This window comes from Protopterus annectens, chromosome 4.part0, assembly GCF_019279795.1.
Source record: "Protopterus annectens isolate FY-2018-M chromosome 4.part0, PAN1.0, whole genome shotgun sequence".
Lineage (NCBI taxonomy): Eukaryota > Metazoa > Chordata > Ceratodontiformes > Protopteridae > Protopterus > Protopterus annectens.
Window position 1 is genome coordinate 1,476,706,906 of NC_056733.1, and position 19,783 is coordinate 1,476,726,688.

General features: G+C 41.3%; 1 protein-coding gene across 1 annotated transcript in view; it reads left to right on the plus strand.

Annotated features, from left to right (window-relative positions):
• Positions 1–19,783, plus strand: part of DBN1 (drebrin 1) — a 1,456,369-nt gene that overhangs the window by 1,204,994 nt on the left and 231,592 nt on the right. Inside the window, 1 exon segment of the mRNA XM_044069321.1 lies at positions 3,305–3,416. Coding sequence (XP_043925256.1) covers positions 3,305–3,416 — 112 coding nt within the window.

Consider the following 19,783-nt stretch of genomic DNA (forward strand, 5'->3'; position numbering starts at 1 on the left):
TTCAGTTGTTGTTCTTCAAAAACTAAGTGCACACCACCACCAGTCCAGTCCACCACATGATGTTTCTTGACGTTTGTTCAGGTCAGGATACTTCCACCCACAATCATCCAAACTCTATGCAACTAACGGATGGAAACGGAGAGATGCAATTTAAAGAGGAATTGAGGCTTGTCAAATATGCATCATGTGACTGCCACCTCCAATAACATCTTCTCCACTTCCAGTAACATCTTCTGTGAACGATGCAGGCTTTACAGAATAAAAAAGTAAGTTGAAATGTTAGAAAAATGTGTGTTTTGCCAAATCATCACAGATACCTTAAGAAAATCCAGGGGGGGGGGTGCAAGTGCACCCCCTTGCACCTGTCTGCGGGTGCCCTTGGTTGCAGGGTGTTTAAGAGTTCATAGGTTCGTAGGTGTGTACTAGGCTAATGGTCCTGGAGCCTTTACAAGCCTAGTCCATAGGATTACCCAGGCATCATGCCACCAGACTTTAGTTCCCAGTGCCTCTGTTGAGTAAAGCCACTGGAGTGATCCCTGGGGTGAATTTTCTGTTTCCCATCCACTCATCAAGATCTCTGTTGAAGAGGGCCAGTGAGGTGCTCTGCTTGACATGTATCGGAAGTTTGTTCCATAGCATGGGCAGTCTTTGGGTTATGAACCTGTCCCTCCAGCATGTTCTGTTGATTGTGGTAATGAGGTTGAGGTCTCTGGAGCATGTGGTGTGGAGGAATTGTGGCTTTGTAAGTCAAGCATTGATCGCCTCTAAGTAGGCGATACGTGAGAGAGATATTTTGGAGTTTTTTTAGTCTGTCCATGTAGGACAAATGTTTAAGGTCTATGATCCTCTTTGTGGGGTGCTTTTGCGGCCTCTCCAGTTGTTGCAGGTGTTTAGTGAGGTACATGCCAAATGGGAGAGTTAACAGTATTAACAAGTTAATTAACAAATACGTTAACAGTTTCTTTCTCATGCCATCACAAACATAGATCTTGCACGTGATAGGTGGCTATCTCTGGTGGTTTGTCAGTAGAAGGATGTGTGTGAAAACAACTGCTCATTGGTGCACTGGCACAGTGAGTATCATTGCCATTTCACAGTGCTTTGCCCTGGTTGAGTTCTGGACTGTAGCTTTTTCTATTTGGAATCTGCATGCCCTCCTTGTCATTGTATGGTTTACCTAGGAGATCTAGTTTCCTGCAGCAGCCCAAATGTGTGCTAAAGTGAACTGCTATTGCTCCAGTTTCTTAGGTGAGCATGCAGCATGTATGTGTGTGTTTGTGTATCTTGTGATAGAACTGACTTATGAGCAACAGTGTGTGTGTGTGTGTGTGTGTGTGTGTGTGTGTGTGTGTGTACTCTGGCACACAAAAATCTGTGGACACAGAAATTAATGCTAGGCACATAAATATCTCAGTTTTGTAGAGCCTTAAAAAGATTGTAGTTAAGTAAATATCTTTCAAAATTAAGGCATTAAATACATCACAGAATATTCACACCCTTAGAGCTTCTAAGGGTCTGGTGGCCTCCATACCCCAGACTGTATAAATCAATTTTCACATGGATTTACTGGTGGCCTTTGCTTTTAAATGCACCTGCCCTTTTCAGAGGTATGTGCTGAAGGTTACTGTAACTTGTGTGGGGAGCTGGGGATGGTGTGGTGTTTATTTTTTTAATTTTCCTTGCAATTAAATAGCAGAGGTGTGCACAGAAGGTCATTATATCTTGTGTTGGGATTGATGACAGTTTGTCATTGTGTCTTTTACTTCTTTCACAAACCTAAAAGGTATATAAAGAAGCTTGTGTATGGGGCGGTGTACTGTTGTGGATCAAAAAAATGGTATACACGACTGTGATCATTATTTTTTATCACTTTCCAAGCAGTAACAAAACAGGCATGTAATGCATGTGGATGCCTTTTGGAGGTAGGGATGAGGAGGCATGCTATGCTTAAAGTACATGATTATGGCCATTTATCCCTTTGTTTTCATACCTAGCATGAGATGGATGCATAGACACTGACTGCCCTTTTTTGGGGGTATTCCCAAATAGGATTTTTGTATCTTGTCAAACATTTGCCTTGTTAGTTTAGTGTGAGCTATTTTGTCAGCACTGAACATTAAGTCCTGGACACAACTTATGTCATCTTTGAAAGAAAAACTAAGACTGAATTTCTTTTTTACTTTTTATTTAGGTCAGTAGTGGCTAGTTGATCAAAAGGTTGTGAAAATTCAGTAAAATGCACCTCAGAGCATCTATAACCCTATGGCTTCTGGGGGCTGCTCCAGCTTAATTCATTTACTACTATGCTGGCTTAATTCATTTGTTACTATACTGTCTTGGTTATTTAAGCTGTGTTAAAAGGACACAAGGAAAGTACTGTTGAACAGCAACATTGAATTTCTTAATTTCTTCCTTTAATCACAGTTTGTATGTGGACCATCACTGGATGAAAGGGTTGTTTAATAAACTCTAAACTACAGTTCAGAGCATCTAGGAAACCATGGCTGAAAAGTAAGGAAAATATGATAAAGGAGAAAAAAAAGGTAATGTGCATAGTGAAGGAAGCCAGAGGTGGGGTGGGGGGGTACAAGCAGAAGCACTGGAGGATGTATGTATGTGTGTATGTTGGGGGTGTGAAACAGCAGAGAGTGGAGGGGTCACTGTTGAGGCCTTTGTCTACAGCTCCATTTCATGTAAGGCTTGGCCCTGTATATAGGAGTGTTATGATACAGTATCATTGCTACTAAATGCCAGTCACTGAGAGTATCCCAATATGAGATGAGCCAGCATGGTGTGCGTCACATGCCTGTTGTAATGCAAAGGAATTGTAGCTACAGTTTGGTCTTTGCATACAACTCCTAAAACCTTGCGGCATGAACTAAAAGATTGCTTAGCAGGGTGGCAGTGACACACTGATACTTAGACTGAAATGGTCTAAGGAACCCCAACTTGACTGTTGCTGGGGCTCTTGAAAATGTTAATATCAGCCTTGCTGCCATGTATAGAATATGTAAATTCAGGAGTACTGCTATTGTAAGTCACTGAAGAAACAAGACATCAGTCACCTTACTTTGTCATATAATGGGAACATGGATTACACAGAATGCACTTTGAGAAGAAGGCCTTGCTGAAAAAAGAACTGTCATTATGACAGCAGAGTAAGACCGATTATGAAAGAATACCACTTAGAAGATCTAGAGACACTAATACTACACAGCAGTTTAAGATGATGAAAAACTTTTTTTTCTTCAGGTGAACTTGTCATTTAATATTTTTTTTCTTGTTCTGACTATGTCCCACATAGGAAGCAGCTGCCATTATTGCTCAGCGGGCGGATAACCCCCGAGAATTCTTCAAACAGCAGGAAAAGGCAGTATCAACCAGTTTTGATTCATCTCCCGTAAACAATCGGACAGGTAAATGGTTTAATGCGATGTTATAAGTGTGCCTGTCATAATAGCCCACAGTAGCTTTGAGAACTCTTTAACCTCTTTGTACTGCATGTTGACCCTTCTGTTAACTGTGATACTGATTTACTGCATAAGAGTTGTCTCAAGATGTGGGTTGCTTGTCACATCTGTTTGTTTGACTTATTTTATTGGTTTTCTCAAAGGTTTTCTTAAGGAGTGCATGAGTAGATAGTCATTGGCATATAATATTGGAATAGATGTTCATGCCTGTTCTCTGAATAACAAAAGTTTGCAGTTATACACACTGAACACCAGAGGTCAATTCCTGCTTCCCTCACCAAAGTGATGATTCTGCAGTGAAAAACATAGGCCCCATGCTGAATCATGACTTATAGGTTCATAGGTTTATACTAGGCTATCTGCCCTAGGGCATTTATAAGCCTAGCCGAAAATGTGTTCGGCTCTCTCCCTTATAATTTAACTTCTAGAGCCTCTGCCCAGTAGTGCCACTGGAGTGATCCCAGGTGCAAACTTACGGTTACCTATCCATCCATCAAGATTTCTCTTGAAGAGGGCCAGCGAGGGGCTTTGTCTTACATGAATTGGGATTTTATTCCAGAGTGTGGAAAGCCTTTGGGATATGAATCTATCCCTCCAGCATATCCTATTTATTGCTGTGCTGAGGTTTAAGTCCAAGGAGCATGTGGCTCTAATGGATTTGTTTTTTTTTTAAGTTGGAGCATGTCCATTAATTCTGGGTTGGACGTGGCCTTGTAAGTCAGGCAGAGGTCGCCTCTGAGCAGGCGGTAAGCAACTGAGTAGAGCTGTAGTTTCTTTAGCCTAGTTGCATAGGGCAACTGTTGGAGGCCCATGATCCTTTTGGTGAGGAACTTTTGGGGTCTGTCCAGCTGCTGCAGGTGCCGGGTAAGGTACATCCCAAATGGGGCATTGTACTCAATTATGGGTCTGATGAGTAATGAGTATAGGGGCACAATGACCTCTCTAGATCTAGACGAGAACCCTTTAGTTATAAGATGGGCAATATAGAAGGATTTTCTGACTATTTTGGCAATATGATTGTCAAAGGAGAGGTTACTATCAACCTGGGTCCCCAGATCCCTAATTACTTCTTCTGTACTTAGTGGATTACCTCCTATGTGGTAATTAGTGGGCACCTTGTTTTCCCCCAAAGGGGATGACTCTGCATTTTTTGGCATTAAGCTTGAGGCCATGGCACTGACACCAGGCATCTGTCTCCATAAGACCCTTTTGGCGAATGCTTGTGTCGGCCGGGGAGTCTATTATGGCTCCTAGTTTGCAATCATCAGCGAAAGTGGTAAACCACAGTCCTTTTGTACTGGCCTGTACTTCAGTGAAGTATATACCGAACAAGAGGGGCCCCAGGACTGAGCCCTGTGGGGCTCCACTTGTAATAGGTTTAGAGTCGGACATGGCACTTCCAACCCTGACCACGTGCGTTCTATCCGTAAGCCAGTTCGCAACCCATCTTGTGACATATGGGTTGATGTTTAAGCTGGTTAGTTTGTTTATGATTCCAGAGTGAGGTATTGTGTTGAAGGCCTTAGCGAGGTCCAGATAGGCAGTGTGGACTGCCTTACCCTCATCTATGGCTTTGGTGACTGTTTCAAAAAAGTCAACCAGGTTTAGGAGGCAAGATCTGCCTTTAACAAAACCGAACTGAGTAGGGTCCAATGTCTGGAGGTTCCCAATGTCTTTGTTTATGAGATCCATAATGATACGCTCCATAGCCTTGCAAACTAGGCTAAGTCAGACTTATGGGGCGATAGTTACCAGGATCCGTTGTGGGGCCACCCTTGTGGAGAGGGATCACTGTTGCTGTACGCCATTCCTTGGGTACATAACCTGTTTTAAGGCTGAGTTGGAATAGTGAATTTAAGTGGGAGTTTAGTTCTTCCTGGAGCTCTTGCAGGACACAGCCTGGTATTTCGTCCGGTCCCATGGACGCTGTGTTTTTAGCTTTGGAGAGGGCTGCTTTTACCTGTGTGTCTGAAAGATATCTGGGGGACTACATTCATCCGGGATAGACACAGGCCCTTTTGGGGGGGGGGGGTAAAATTTGCACTGAACCTGTCAGCCAGAATGTTGGCAATGTCAATCAGTTCCATGTATTTTGTGCCGTTTTGTACTAGCTCTGAGCAGATCTGGGTGTTTCCTCCCAGGTTCCTAATGTAACTGTAAAATGCCTTGTGATTATCTTTGGAGTCTTTGGCAATTTTTCTTTCGAAGTTTGCCTTTGAGGCTTTTATGGTGGAGCAAAGTTTCTTGCTAATACTGATCAGGGATGCCGTCCGTCTTAGGGTTTTGGCCATGTCATGTAGTCTCCTCCTTTTGTTGTATAGCTTGTTTATGGCTGGGTCCACCAGACTGGTCTCTTATATTTGGAGGAGTGATCCTTGGTTTTACCTGGGATGGCACGATCCATGCATTCCTGTAGGTGCATATAGAGAGCGTTCGTATAGGATTCTGCGGTTTGGGTAACATTTTTCAATTTCTCAGGGGCTTTGAAGCTTCCTACTTCTGTCTTGAGGAGAGTGTAGTTTGTTTTTCAGAGGTTTTTCACTGTGGTTTCCTTGGCTGGGGGTGGGGTTGGGATGTGGATGTCCATTGTGATCAGTTTGTGGTCCGATCTCACCAATGAGGGATTTACCTCCGGTGTGGAACATTGATCCCCTATGTTTGTAATGACTAGGTCATTTAATTAGATGGATCCTGCTGTCCTTAAGAAAGCACTGTAAGGCTACTCATCATTGACATTGTGAACCAATGCTTGGCATGTAAATGGAGCACAATTATTGCAGTTTGTATTTTTTGGTGCAGTTTATTGTTGTATTTCAGACTGCAATAATGACTGTATGATTACTTGTTGCAGTGAATACATAGAAAAGCACATCTATTGAGTACTGCATGTGTTCCCCACCATAAGTTATGGATGTAGGGCACTACTCGATAGCATACAAGAATCCCCTGTATCACACTTAATGCCTGTACTCTGATGTTTATTCACTGCTTTTCAGCATCCATCTTCCACCTCAAACGTGCACTTTGCGGGTAATATGGTTTGGTCTCACTACAGCAATGCTAGTGGTAATGGCATAACATTTTAATATTTTATACTATGCAGTAGCATCCATTGTGCCATGCAGTCTACACTTTTACAGTTTGCAGCAGATGTCACCCATTCAGAGGGAAAACTACACTGTTTACAGACATGTACTTCTGCAGATGTGACTTGTTCAGAGAGAGAACATTGTACAGTTTACAGATATGCATGTTTGGAGATGTGACTTGTTCAAAGAGCACAGTTTACAGATGCGCATGTATGCTGTTACATTAACATAGTTACCTGCAGCAGTATGCAGTTGGTAAGAATTTCCTCAAGCGTTACATTTCAGGGTAATCACCCACCACTTTGCACAGCCACTGCAGTGTGCCTCTGTTATATATTTGAATTTTAATGTGCAGTCTGTTGTTCAGTTTTCCTTTCTGCTTGTTGTTTCCCAACAGCAGTATATATTTGGCTTTGTATAAATCTCTACATTGTGCGCTTTGTAGGGCATGTGCATTATCAACATTAGACTGTGCATATCATCTAAACTGAGCTGGTTCTGGGTGCTGATATGTAACATAATGGTGACGTGCATTGTGGTATTATAATCACCCAGTTGATGCAGTGTGCATCCCTTTGCTGAATGCACTGAATGCATCTTGTTCACTTGCTGCAGTGTGCAGCAGCTAAAATGTACTTGAAGTAGTTTATGGAGTGCAGAGTTGTTGTAGGAGTCTTTTCTCTTGAAATGTACAGTTGCTGTACTGTTTTTCTGTGAAGCATGCTTTGTGCACTGTGTAGTAGGTCCTGCTTGTTCCAATTGTCACCACATACTTGGATCACATACTGTCATGTGCATATCTTCTTTGACGTTTCCTGTCATTAGGTCATGCCTCTGGAACTTGGCTGTCATGGGAATTCCACACGATTCAGCAGTGTTTGGCTGAGAGGCTGATGTGTAGCATTTAGTACAGTGCATACATTTTGTTGTCTTCCATATATAGTCTCAGTTTTGACCTGCTTGAATTTACACTTCGTTTTAGTAGCAAAAATAGCAGTGAAAATGATATTTCATTATATTAAAATTACGGTTAGCAGACCATTATATATTTCATATTATTGAGCATTTCTTTTTTAGCTGTTTTGTTAGTTTAGAATTGCTATTATCAAACTGAGCATCGCATATTTTTTATTACTGAGAACTTTAGTTGCAAAATGTTTTCTGTGACAATAAGGCTGTGTGTCTTTTTTTTTTATTTTGTTTTTTGGAGTCCCATGTGATGCATTTCCGTGAAACCCCTTATTTTATTTTATTTTACTGTACTTAGTTCAGTTTGATAACCAGGTAAATTGATTGGTTGACAGAACCTTTTCAGCTATGACCCAGGCAACATGGTGCAAGACACAAGCAGAAAATTATACATAGAATAAATAATGCACAGAGTTGTACATAATATAGTGACAAGACAGACTATGTTTATATGTTTACAGTTGTAAATGCAAGGATTATTATTTACAGTACATACAGTTAAGCTAGCTGTTTGACCAGTGGACATTTGTTAAAAAATGTCTTTACAAGAAAGCGGCAAAACTAGCCATCGTCATGTAAGCACCATGAAGTGTCCTTTGTTAAAGTCTAGTCATTTAACTTCATTATGTGACCCTCACCCCTCTGAAAAAGTTGTCTATAGAACAATTGTCAGTTTGGAGAATCCCCAATATTTTGGTTGACTGCTTTTTTGTTCTTTCGGCTGGCTTGCAGGCCCTATTTTATTTATTTGCTTCCTGGCGTACTACTTGGTAAGCAGGTAGGTTGGCTGGTCCATCAACCCTGTTCAGCATTGATCAGGGTACACAAGCAATAAACAGTGCAAGTAAACTTAATATATGCTTCATATATCATTGATTGTTAGCTTTACATAGTTGCAAATCTCTGGAAAGTCCATATACAGTTCTAATACATTTTTTGTAAAATAGTATTATACAGCTCTTATACAGTATAAAGTGTCAGTTTTACATTAGGTTTTATCAATATTAGGATTACAATACAGCTTGGCTACATGAAATTGCTTTTTAAATGTTTAAAACTGAATTTCTGTGGGGAAGAGGTCAATGTTAAGGCTCAAGTTTGCAGAGGTAAATGCATATCTGCCCTAACTACTGTAATTGGTTCTGTGTGTGTGTGTGTGTGTGTCTGTGTCTGTGTCTGTGTCTGTGTCTGTGTCTGTGTGTGTGTGTGTGTGTGTGTGTGTGTGTGTGTGTGTGTGTGTGTGTGTGTTCTATTATTGAAAATTCAAGGGCTATCTCCCTTTTTTCTTTTGCATATGTGCTGCTTGAGGACTTAAATGACAGCTGCTTTTCTGATGAGAGGCACTTCACTGGCCTTCATGTTTCTGGACACTTCTTTTGATTTAGCTTGTGATACCCATGTGTTATGCTCACCGTGCCTGCATCTTTTATGGTGAAGCATCCTTCCTTGAAGTGTTGCCTGACCACACCTACACCATCAGATGGTTTTGTGAAGCCCACCTAACTCCACTGTTCAAGGTACCTGTGCACAGGGGTGTCCACTAAATTTCATCCATCAACTTCTACCTCTCAGAAATCACCGTCAATTTACCCCATGGTTTTAGAAGGTGAATGTCTCCTAGGTTACATATGCTGTTCAAGAATAAAAATTCACTGAGCTTACTCATAAGTGTGTTTCTGAAGGCCCCACACTTTGCCAAAACAGCATAACTCTGGAATTACTTTTGAGAGTCCTCTAGAGTTAACAGGTGGGATCTCCTTCCTGAGTCTCCTTAATTAGGAGTTATTTCAATGGCTCTTGATTCTTGCACGTCCTTTGTTGACCGAGGCCATTACATCTGCAAACAGGAGGGCACATAATGACCCACATGCTGCATCATTCTTTCATGCTGTTAACACAGTTCAGGCCTTAGTGCTTGCATATCTCACAGGAGCATTCCCCCATTGGTAGTTTATGGCATTTAATGCTGAAATATGTTAAGCATTCCAAATGAGCCTGCAATCGCCATATCATGAAGTATGTCCAACATTGGTGCTGCCTTCTCTTCATGGGGAAGGAACACAACAGCCAGACTTGCAGCATAACAATGTCCCAGTCAGGCCACGTATCAAGGGCAAAAGGAGAAGCTTCATACATACATCAGTGCAGCAGGATGTCTACAACGGGGAAGATATCTAGTGCAAAGATGAGTAGGAAGACCCCCTTAGCAATCCTAGGCACATTTAGGAGTTGGGGGGGGGGGACGTAAATGATTAGGAGATGAAAAAGTGGCAATTGTCTTATGTGACAGCTGAGTGATATAGACTATGGAAACCTGACTCTACTGCAGATGTCCCAGACTTGATTAGTGAACTGGGCACTGTGTCCAGGATGAATGGAAGTGAACAGCCAAGGCTGGCTTGCCTATCAAGGAGCTGAGGTAGTTAGGAGAGAGCTGACAAAAGCATCACCTGGGAGAAGGTGTGCACACACACAAAAATAAATAAATAAATCACCTAGCCCCCAGTGTATAATGGCTGACACCCTAGGCTGTCTTTTTCTGTTATACTACGATCGATGCTTGGAGTTTGATAGAGTAAATGCACCAGTAGGAGGTAGGAGTTTGGTCAGAGGACGAGTAGAGTTGAAAGAATGATGTAAAAGAAGGGCTCCTCCACTTTTATTTTTTTAGTGGCCAGCCAAGGTGAAGAGAGATTGAAGTTATGGCTGAAATGACCAGGGGTCACATTAGTCCATGAAGTAGGTAATTTGATGGCAGAGAGAGGAATGATGAGACAGTACCATATTGTTTCTGTTAGGGGAGTGAGGCATCTTGTTGGACTGTTAAGTAGATTGACATAAGAAGAATGCATACTATATGGACAAGTGTGGCTTAGCATGTCAGGGATTTCACAAAGCTCATAGCTTAAAACCCTCTTATGATTTCACGTGTGACACTACAGGCAGGCTTCTGCCTCTTTTTCTTCTACCAATGAGTGCCCAGTTGCATTCCTGACCTGCTAAGCCATCAGGCTGGGGTGGGTCTTTTGTGTCCCATGGTCCAGGGGGTTACAGTGTACAGTGAAGTTTACAAGAAAAATAGGAACACTTGCCATCACATGGTCACCTGTTATGAGAAGGGACCCCCCCCTCCCCAAAACAACAGCTAATATGTGGTTATACTTTGCTACTTGTCTGCTGAAGATAACCAAAATGATTACGAAAGACACCTCCTTGGTAGCCGTTTTTAGGATTGTATTCATGTGCCAGCCATGTCTCTTTCAGTTAGCTACTTAAGTCCTGGAGATCTGAATGAGGTTGAACTTTGACACAAAGAGTTTGCTGCCTTCACCTCTACAGGTCAAAGGCTTTCCAGTAAGGATTGAACACACTTCATCAGACCCTCCTTCATGTGCAGGGCTTTCACTAACATCCAATGTTGGGTAGACATGATCAAGTAGGTGAGGTTGTGTGTGATTAGTGGACATCATCTGTTTTTTTTTTTTGGAAATGGTGGAGTGCATGTTGAGGGACTAGACATTGATGCCTTTACAGTTTCCTTTGGAGGCCTGTCACTCACAAGCAGTGTATTCTGCTGGTGCTGTTGTCATGCTTATGGTTCCTTGTCCTTCTCCCAGCTTGTGCCTGCTGGTCGTCTTGTTCCTGTGAAGAGGGTGAAGGTCAGTATACAGCATGGCTGTAGTCCCACAAGATGTTCTTCATCCACTTCAGAGTCCTGTCAGGCAGGGAGGTAAGAAGAAACTGTTTCTGAGACTGACAGAAATGGTTATTCCTCTTTTGTTAGCATGCCTCTGCATGACCTTTCTTTTCAGGAATCCAGAGGTCCCTCTTGGACACTGGTGGACATAAGTCATCTGATTGTCTTCCATTAAAGACCCTTTAGGGTGAACCATACTGACTGAAGCAGCATTTCAATTAAAGCTCGGTGGTAGATGAGGCCACTCAGTGCACATGCTGGAGGAAAATTTCCTTCACCCCATCCTTTTTTTAATATAACTAAGTTATTGTCTTACAAAAAATGATTTCACCACCTCGGTTTTGTATGACTTGACTAGAGTAAACTTTTTTTTCCCCCTGGGCTACGACTAAATGGTCAGCTCTGCTCCCTCATCTCTGCCCCTGCAGGATCCTTGACCTGCACTTGGGTAATAAAGAAGAGTAGCCTTGAAAATTGTACGTGTGGAAGTTTTCAGTAAGATGCCAGTTCTGCAGCCTCGGCTTGCTAATAGTCTGTTAGCGTTGCAAATGGCAGATGTCTATTAAAAGCTCCCTGCCTGTGTACTGTTAATGGTGTCTGTGTGTGTCTGTGTCTGTGTATGTGTCTGTGTCTGTGTGTGTGTGTAAATGTGAATGCAGACTGAGGTAATCTCTTCAGCCCAGGAAGTGCTCAAAGACCTTATCTTGCCACTGTCTCACAAGATGAGAAGTTCAAATTTTGAACAGATCTGGACATTGAGTACTCTCTTCTGTCACCCTAGCCTTAAAGCAGAAAAATCAAGCCCTAGGCCCACTTTGTCATCCTTTGGAGGTCAAACAGACAAGAAGTTGATAGTGTTACCTGATTCTTTGGTCAGGAATTATTTGGAAAAGAAAAACCCTTAGTATGGCTTTTGCAATTGGAATTTCATATTGCCTGTTGTACCTTAGACTGTGCTGTGTGCAGGCTTCTTTTGATTTGTAATGACCTGGTTAGAAAGGCAATTTGTAAAACATAAGGGGGGAACATTAATCTTGTGTTGGGCAAAGAACTGTGTAAAGAATTTTTAAGTTCAAGAGAAACAAAGTCAATCTTCAGTTATGGAAAATTTATTGGAAAACATACTAGACTACTTAGATGAAAACTGACTGTGACAACAATAAACATTAAATGACCATATTGTTCATTTGTTTATTGACATTTGCTTACCAGGAATGTCTGACTGGGTAGGTACCCATTTTCAGTGGAGGCTAAGGGAGAAAAGCTCCAAAGTACTATAAAAATTTTTGAGAAAAGTAACTTTCCAAACTTCAAAAAGTATGGTGTCTACTAAAAAGCAATTGCTAGAAAATATAAATGAAAGTCTAGACCAACATTACTAGAAGTAGTGAATATAGTAACAGATTAAAACAGTTGGAATTGGGATCTTTATAAAAGGAATGGTGAGGATGCAGGGAGTAGAGGTGGTGAAGGTGTATGAGTTTAAATACTTGGGATCAACAGTTCAGAGTAATGGTGAGTGTGGAAGAGAGGTGAAGAAGAGAATACAGGCAGGGTGGAATGGGTGGAGGAGTGTCAGGAATAATTTGTGCCAGATGGGTACCAGTAAGAGTGAAAGGGAAGGTCTACAAGAGGGTAGTGAGACCAGCTATGTTATATGGGTTGGAGACAGTGACATTGACAAAAAGGCAGGAGTCAGAGCTTGACGTGGCAGAGTTGAAGATGTTAAGATTTGCACTGGATGTGACGAGGTTGGTCAGGATTAGGAATAAGTATATTACGGGGTCAGCCCAGTTTGGAAGGTTTGGAGACAAAGCCAGAGAGGCAAGATTATGTTGGTTTGGACATGTGCTGAGGAGGGATGCAGAGTATATTGGGAAAAAGATGCTAAGGATGAAGCTGCCAGGTAACAGGAAAAGAGGAAGGCCTAAGATAAGGTTTATGGATGTGGTGAGAGAGGACATGCAGGTGGTTGGTGTGACAGAGCAAGATGCAGAGGACAGGAAGAAATGGAAGCAGTTGATCTGCTGTGGCGACTCCTGACGGGAGCAGCCGAAAGAAGAAGATAAAAGGGACAGAACAAACTACATAGAAAAAATGGGAATTGTGGGATCAATATACGCAGAGAAGGAATGAGGTTTAAGAGGCAGTATTTGATGAGCCATATAATGCTTAACTAACATTGACTGGATAGATTATAAGTGATGTGTAATGTTTGCAACTACAGTTGTTTCTGTGGTGTCTGTAATGTATTACATTTGTAACTAAAGTGGTGTCAGTGTTTGTTTTTCATTTATACACATGTAAGATTGCCCGTGTCATTCCTGATAATTTAATAAAGATGTTTATTGGAAAAAAGTACAAAAACATCTAAAGTTTAATTATACCAAGAAATAATGTAACAACACTGGTTAAAAATAGATCCAGCTTGTATGACAGTGATTTAATTATTAGAGCAATTTTAGCCAGTTTTTAGTAAAATGCATGCAAGAATTACAATATGAAATGATACAGAAAATGGGGTTATGGCATATTTAGTGTCAGGGAGAGAAATTGATTGGAGTTAGGAAGTCAGTGAAAAAAGGGGAATAAGGAGGTATAAGGTATGAACAGGAACGTGTTCATTTTTCAGGATATAGTTTATCCTGGGATTGAGTAAGAACAGAGTCTGATTTTAGCTTGCACGTCTTTCAGAAAGGCTTCGAAGGAATGTGGGAGGGTAGTGATTATTTCTAAAATGTAGATTTTTTTATATAGTATAGAGTTGTAAAAATGTTATAAATATTTAGGAATCTGCTGCTTAAGTGCTGTAAATTGTTTAAACAGAATAAAACATTTAAAAGCTAAATAGTTGCAGTAAAATATCAAATGCTTCAGTCACTTCCTTTTTAAAGTGCTTTTGGACTTCAGTGTTTTATTCAGTCTTGGGTCTTTTGAAGTTGAATGTTGCATTAAGTCATTGTGGAGGGCTTCTAAAATGTATCTTTTACATACCTAAAGAAGTAAATTTGGGTTTAAGAGACTGAAATCCAAACGTCTTGCTACACTAAGGAGAATTTTCTTGTGTGTTGTTAATCTCTTATAGACCACCAGGACTGAATGACTACATTATCTGTAATTTCCTAGTTTATGTTAATTTCAGTGAGGTTTACAAAATTATTGGAGGGACTATGCGTCATCTTTCAGCTTTGAAAGCTGTTGAGTTCTAGTCCTTTTTTTCAGTCTGACGAAGTTCTGTTGCGAGTTAAAACAAAAGATTTGACTGTTTCAGTAAAATTTGCAAGTCTGTGTATTTGAAGAAGCTTTCCTGTGCTTAATTTCTGAGCTATATGTAGAGCATGTCAGTACCAGATGACGTGGTTGACCAACTTCTGTTTCAGAATGAGTATCACCAGACCAGGGTGCCTCACTGTGTCCGTCTGTAGATGTTTTTATCTGAGGATAATCGTGGTGCTCCATAAGAGGAGAAAACCTTGCCTGCTGATGACAGTATGTGCAGTTCTCTGTCATCTTTCTTTTTCTGTGCCAGACCAATCCAATCTACCAGAGGAAGAAGTCTTCTGATTGCTAGACAGAGGCTAAGCATTAGGCAGTTTTGACTCCTCTGAGGCTCTTTAAGTTTTTCATGAAGCAAGCTTAGAAATGGGAATTGCAGAACTCATAACTGCTAGCCAGCGCTATCCACAATAGGAAAGTTTGCTTTTTTCCCATTAAACTTGCTTTCTTGCACCCCACCCTTCCCAGACTGATGTATAACCAACCCCCAAGATCACCATATGTTTGAGAAAAGGGATAGTCTGAGAAATGGCATCCTCTGATTTAGTATGTGTAAGTCTGGATTTTTGTAATTTAGTCTGCACATTCTGGGAGCTGGTATCGAGTCCTGGCATTCCAAATGGTTCTCCAAGTTTGCTTTTGCCTGGGGACGCATTACAACTGACAAGTGGGTTTTGAATGCGTGTGAAGACCATGTCTTAGAACTCCTTTGGTCTCCTCCCTGTCATGGGCTGTTCTTGTAGATTATTTAGTCCAAGATAAGTTTCTCGGGTTGTCTTAGCTTAGGTCTGATGGAGCTTGTCTCTGTGGGGGGAAAGTGGCAGCTACTCCTGAAATGTCTTTGTTCTATAGGTTTCTATGCCAACTGAGATCACTGCAACTTCATTGAGTACATTTGATTACACCACATTCTAAATCTTGATTGTGCCAGTCCTTGATCCTGTAGGTACTGTTCTGTGTCTGGATCATGATGATGGACATCTATCCAGTTAGAATTTGGGGACCTTAGTAGTGATTCCAGATTTAATCTGTTTTAAAGGGGTTTTGTTTTAAAGCACTATAATAAAAGTTGAGGTGGTGTTTACTCAGGGACTCTGTAATTTTCTGTACAAGTTGACATTTTTTTACCTGTTCTTTGCCCCAGGGGTCTTCACCAAACTATTAGTTGTGGTGAGTGAGACCCTTCAGGAAGGGTCCCCTGCTATTCCTTTACTTAGATGACTGGCTTCTGGTGGCTTGTTCAAGAAGCTTCATAGCAGATACTGTACAGTGGGCTGTCCCTGGCTGAATGTAGCATACTTTACCAGTGCTTGGTTACTGTAAGTACTTCAGTCAGGCTCGAAGGCATGAATAGGTGAACTATTGATACTAACATAACTTCACCCTCAGGTTTGGTGGCCATAGAGTAATATTACTAGCAGAGTGCCTCCCATGCGTTTTTTTCCCAGTTTACAAAAAATAAAAAGAAAGCCATCACTGATTGTCTCATTTAACCCTTCAGGCTTAACTTAATTGACTTCAAGTAATCTGATACTGCAGAACTTATGCACATCCACTCCTATTTGCAGTCCTTATGAGTAGCCATACACTGGTGCCTTCACTCGGATGGAGAATGACATGTTTCTTGGGCACTCCTTTTTCCAGATGGAAAACCCTAGGTGGTTGTATTCTTTTCTATTCTGCATTTGAATACAGAGGAAGATGTACCCCCCACACACCCTGCTTCTACTTCTGGACACATTGCAAGTCTCAGTAGCTGCAACATTATCTTTCTGTAATGGGTCTCCTGATGGGGTCAGACCCTTGCTACTAAACTCTACACAGTGGTGCATAGACTTTTTTTTCCCCATAATTTTGTATCTCCATCCAGCCGGATAAGTTCCATTCACAAGCATCAGGACATTTTCCTGAGGTAAAATGGCATTGTACTGAGATGGTAAACCCCTTTGAAATTACTGATATTATTAAACAGGTCTGTCAATATACGTTGCATAGCTGCAGCCTTAGAACTCTCTTTTTGTTTTTTCATATCAGAAATTGCTAGATAAACAAAGAATGTTTACTTATCCACCAGAAAAAGAATTTATAATTAGAAACAAAGTAAAAGCAGTTTCACTTGTCTTTCAACAGAGAGTTCAACATTAGGGGCAAAACTTCAGATCAGTTGAAACACAGTGAAGGCCAGCATCTGTCTGAAATATTGGAATTTGCAATGCAGAGTCCAGGAACATCAAAAGGGAAAAAGAAAAAGTACTCAAAATACAGGAAAGAGTGACTGGCAAACGTTGCTTTATTCCATTAAACTTGCTTTCTTGCTTTTCCTCCCTCCCCAAACTGATGTATACCAGACATGAGATGACCATATCTTTGAGAAAAGGGAATAGTCTGAGAAATGGCATCCTCTGACTAAGTATATGTAAGTTTGGAAAGAAACAGAAATGATGTTAAGCATCCACAGTGTCCCTTCATTTAAATTTTAGCCTATCACAAAGTACTTATGATGGGTGCTTCATTGATGGATTGAGGGACGTCATCTGGGATCTTTCTTCATTCATTGTAAGAGAAATGTCAGCAACAGAGATCTTCATATAAACATGCAAGAGCTAAAAGTGTCTTGCTCTCCAGAACTCGAGATGGAACTGAAATTCCCCTTATAATAAGTTCAGGCAGTCAAAGTGTGATACAGTAGTTAAGCAAGAAGGAATGCAGTTTTGTCATCTTTGCAGTGAAGCAGTGAATGTCTGACAGTAGACCACTGGCAGGGGTCCAGGGAAGTAAATAGTGTGGGAAGAAATAGCCAGGGAATTGTTATGGCTAGGCTTGTATAGGCTCTAGGGCTGATAGCCTAGTACCAACCTATGAACCTGACCATGGCATCTTCCTAGAAGCAGCAAATACGCTGGGGAAGGTGAACATTGTTGCAGAATCCATAAGCTGCAAAGCAGGCTCTTAACTAGAACTGAGTGTCAGAAAATCCTACATTCAGAATATGCTTCAGGAAAGTGGAACCCTGGAAGTTAGCTTGCTGCAAGGTGTGGTCCTCCTTCCATTCTGCTCACTGTAACAGAGTGTTAAGGGAACGGGCAGTGAAAGTGCAGTGAATGCTTTTCTATTGAGGATGACAATGTTCCTGAATGGCTTTCCAGAATTTCCCTTTGATGTCATGACTGCTAGCCAGATTCAGTGAAGAAAGATCACTATTCATTGTTATCACCCTTGGTGGCTTATAAGAGGTAGATGTTATGCACAAAGTTCCCTAACCATTTTGGAGATCACCCCAGACTGGGTGAGTGATCCCAGCAGCTGGGGAAACAGCTGTCTGTGTCTCAAGGCTTAGCTGCTTCAGTGTAACCCCTTTAGTTCTTGCATATTTACCATCCAAGATCTTGGAGGCTGTTTGGAAGGACCTGACTAGGGAGACTTATTCTGACAACTAAAAGCATTTCTTTGCTAGGGTAGAGGTGTGTCTACTTTTTTTCTCAGTTAGTGAGTGGCTTAGAAAGCTGGCTGTCTTACCCAGGACTTGTACATAGATTGAGCAAATCTTTCTTAATAGTTTGTTTCTAATATTTTATGTAACAAGATCACATTTTCCATCCTTGGTCCCAGTCTGTGCCACATAAATAGCTGAATAAATGAATAGATATTCATTGGTAAAAGAGCAAGTTTTTGCCATCTTTTGTTGTTTTATGACCTTATGAATGGTACGGCTGTGTCTCAGAACATGCTTGTCAAACAGTTCCAGAATGGCAGAGCTCTTTTGCTGAATTTAAGAGAAGGCCATTTCCTTCCTGTGACCTGAACATCATGCTTGACAGGTTTGTCCGTCTACATTTTGATTTAGCTATCAAAGTATACTTGATGTTTCTTTCTTGGTGCCGCCCAACACGTGCTTGCCCAGTGGCTCCATTGCAGTCACCCAGTTTGATCCATTCATTTTCTGGTGATGGGGGAGAGGCATTCCTTGGGTAGGCAAGGACTGGGAAGTCCTTTCAGCCAGTACATTCTCCAGTGGTGAGACTTTGGTTATAGGGAGTGGGCCGGCTTGCTGGTCCTGTTGGGGGGGGGGTCCAACCCACTCCCTAGATGGAGAACCCCGTACCAGTTGGCACACAGGTGCAAATGCAGTATGGCAGCTCAGGCTGCCTACATCTGTGCTTAATAGGGTGAAACACCTAGCGTTCCTGCTTGGTGTCACCTAAGTGGCAGGCATGAGCCACGTCCCTCCTCTAAAAGATTATGGATGTCGCCTTCCAGTTCCAAGAGGACCACATGGTCAATAATTTGAAATTTAAAGCATTGTGTCTTTTGTGAAGCTGCAGGTGCTGAGCCAGTGGATTATTCTTGCACGTGGCTCTAATTTCGGAAAGCTGGCTAGAAATCCTTCTTTTAAGTCTGTTGAGCATTTTTCCCCACATAAAATGATTTACAGTCATTGTAGCTAGCCCTGTAAACCACCTGCATTAATTTAGTCACCTCAGGCATTGGTTTTAATAATTTTCGTTAAATACAGACAGAAAACCATGTCTGTCTCCTGTATGTGCTGACAAAAGACACAGTTTGCTCCACACTTATTGGTGCATGTATCCTGTGGTCTGGGTCTACCTTCAACCCAGCTGCTGATGTTCCTGGCTTTCCTGTACACAAAGGAAGAAGCTTCTCCAAGGATGTCCATTAAGTATGAGCTTTCAGTAATTATGGCCCAGTTCTCCTTAATAACATTAATGATGCTGTATTAGTCAACAGTAAAAGTCAAGCTACAACTAAGGAATGTTTTTGATCCATTCATTATACTCGACTAGGATCACTTGTTTCTGTGTTTCAGTAAAGGATATTCCAATTTTAACTAACTGTGAACTACCTACTATTTTCTATATGTTTATTTTGGAGCACATATTTTATAGTTATATTTTACATTTTGATTTTCATTAAGTGAACTAAGTGCATAACATAATTTAGGAAGTGAACATCACACCCTCCACACTGCAAAGCTGTTTCTTGGTTTGTTTTGGACCCAGTATAGGTTGCATACTGGATTTTTCTGAGAATTTGAAGGATACCACTGATTTCTTTTTGTATCCAACATATTTCCACACCTATTCCTGGATGTCACAGACAGGGTTGTGACCTGCCTGTTTTGAATGGGGCAGTCATGGATTGGAGACTTGCATTTCCTTGCGTTTATTAACTTTGAGCTAATGCGAGAGACAGGAAATGTGGAGCCATAGATTATAACTTACAGCTTCTTTACTCAAGAATCAGGGGCAATGACAAAATAATAG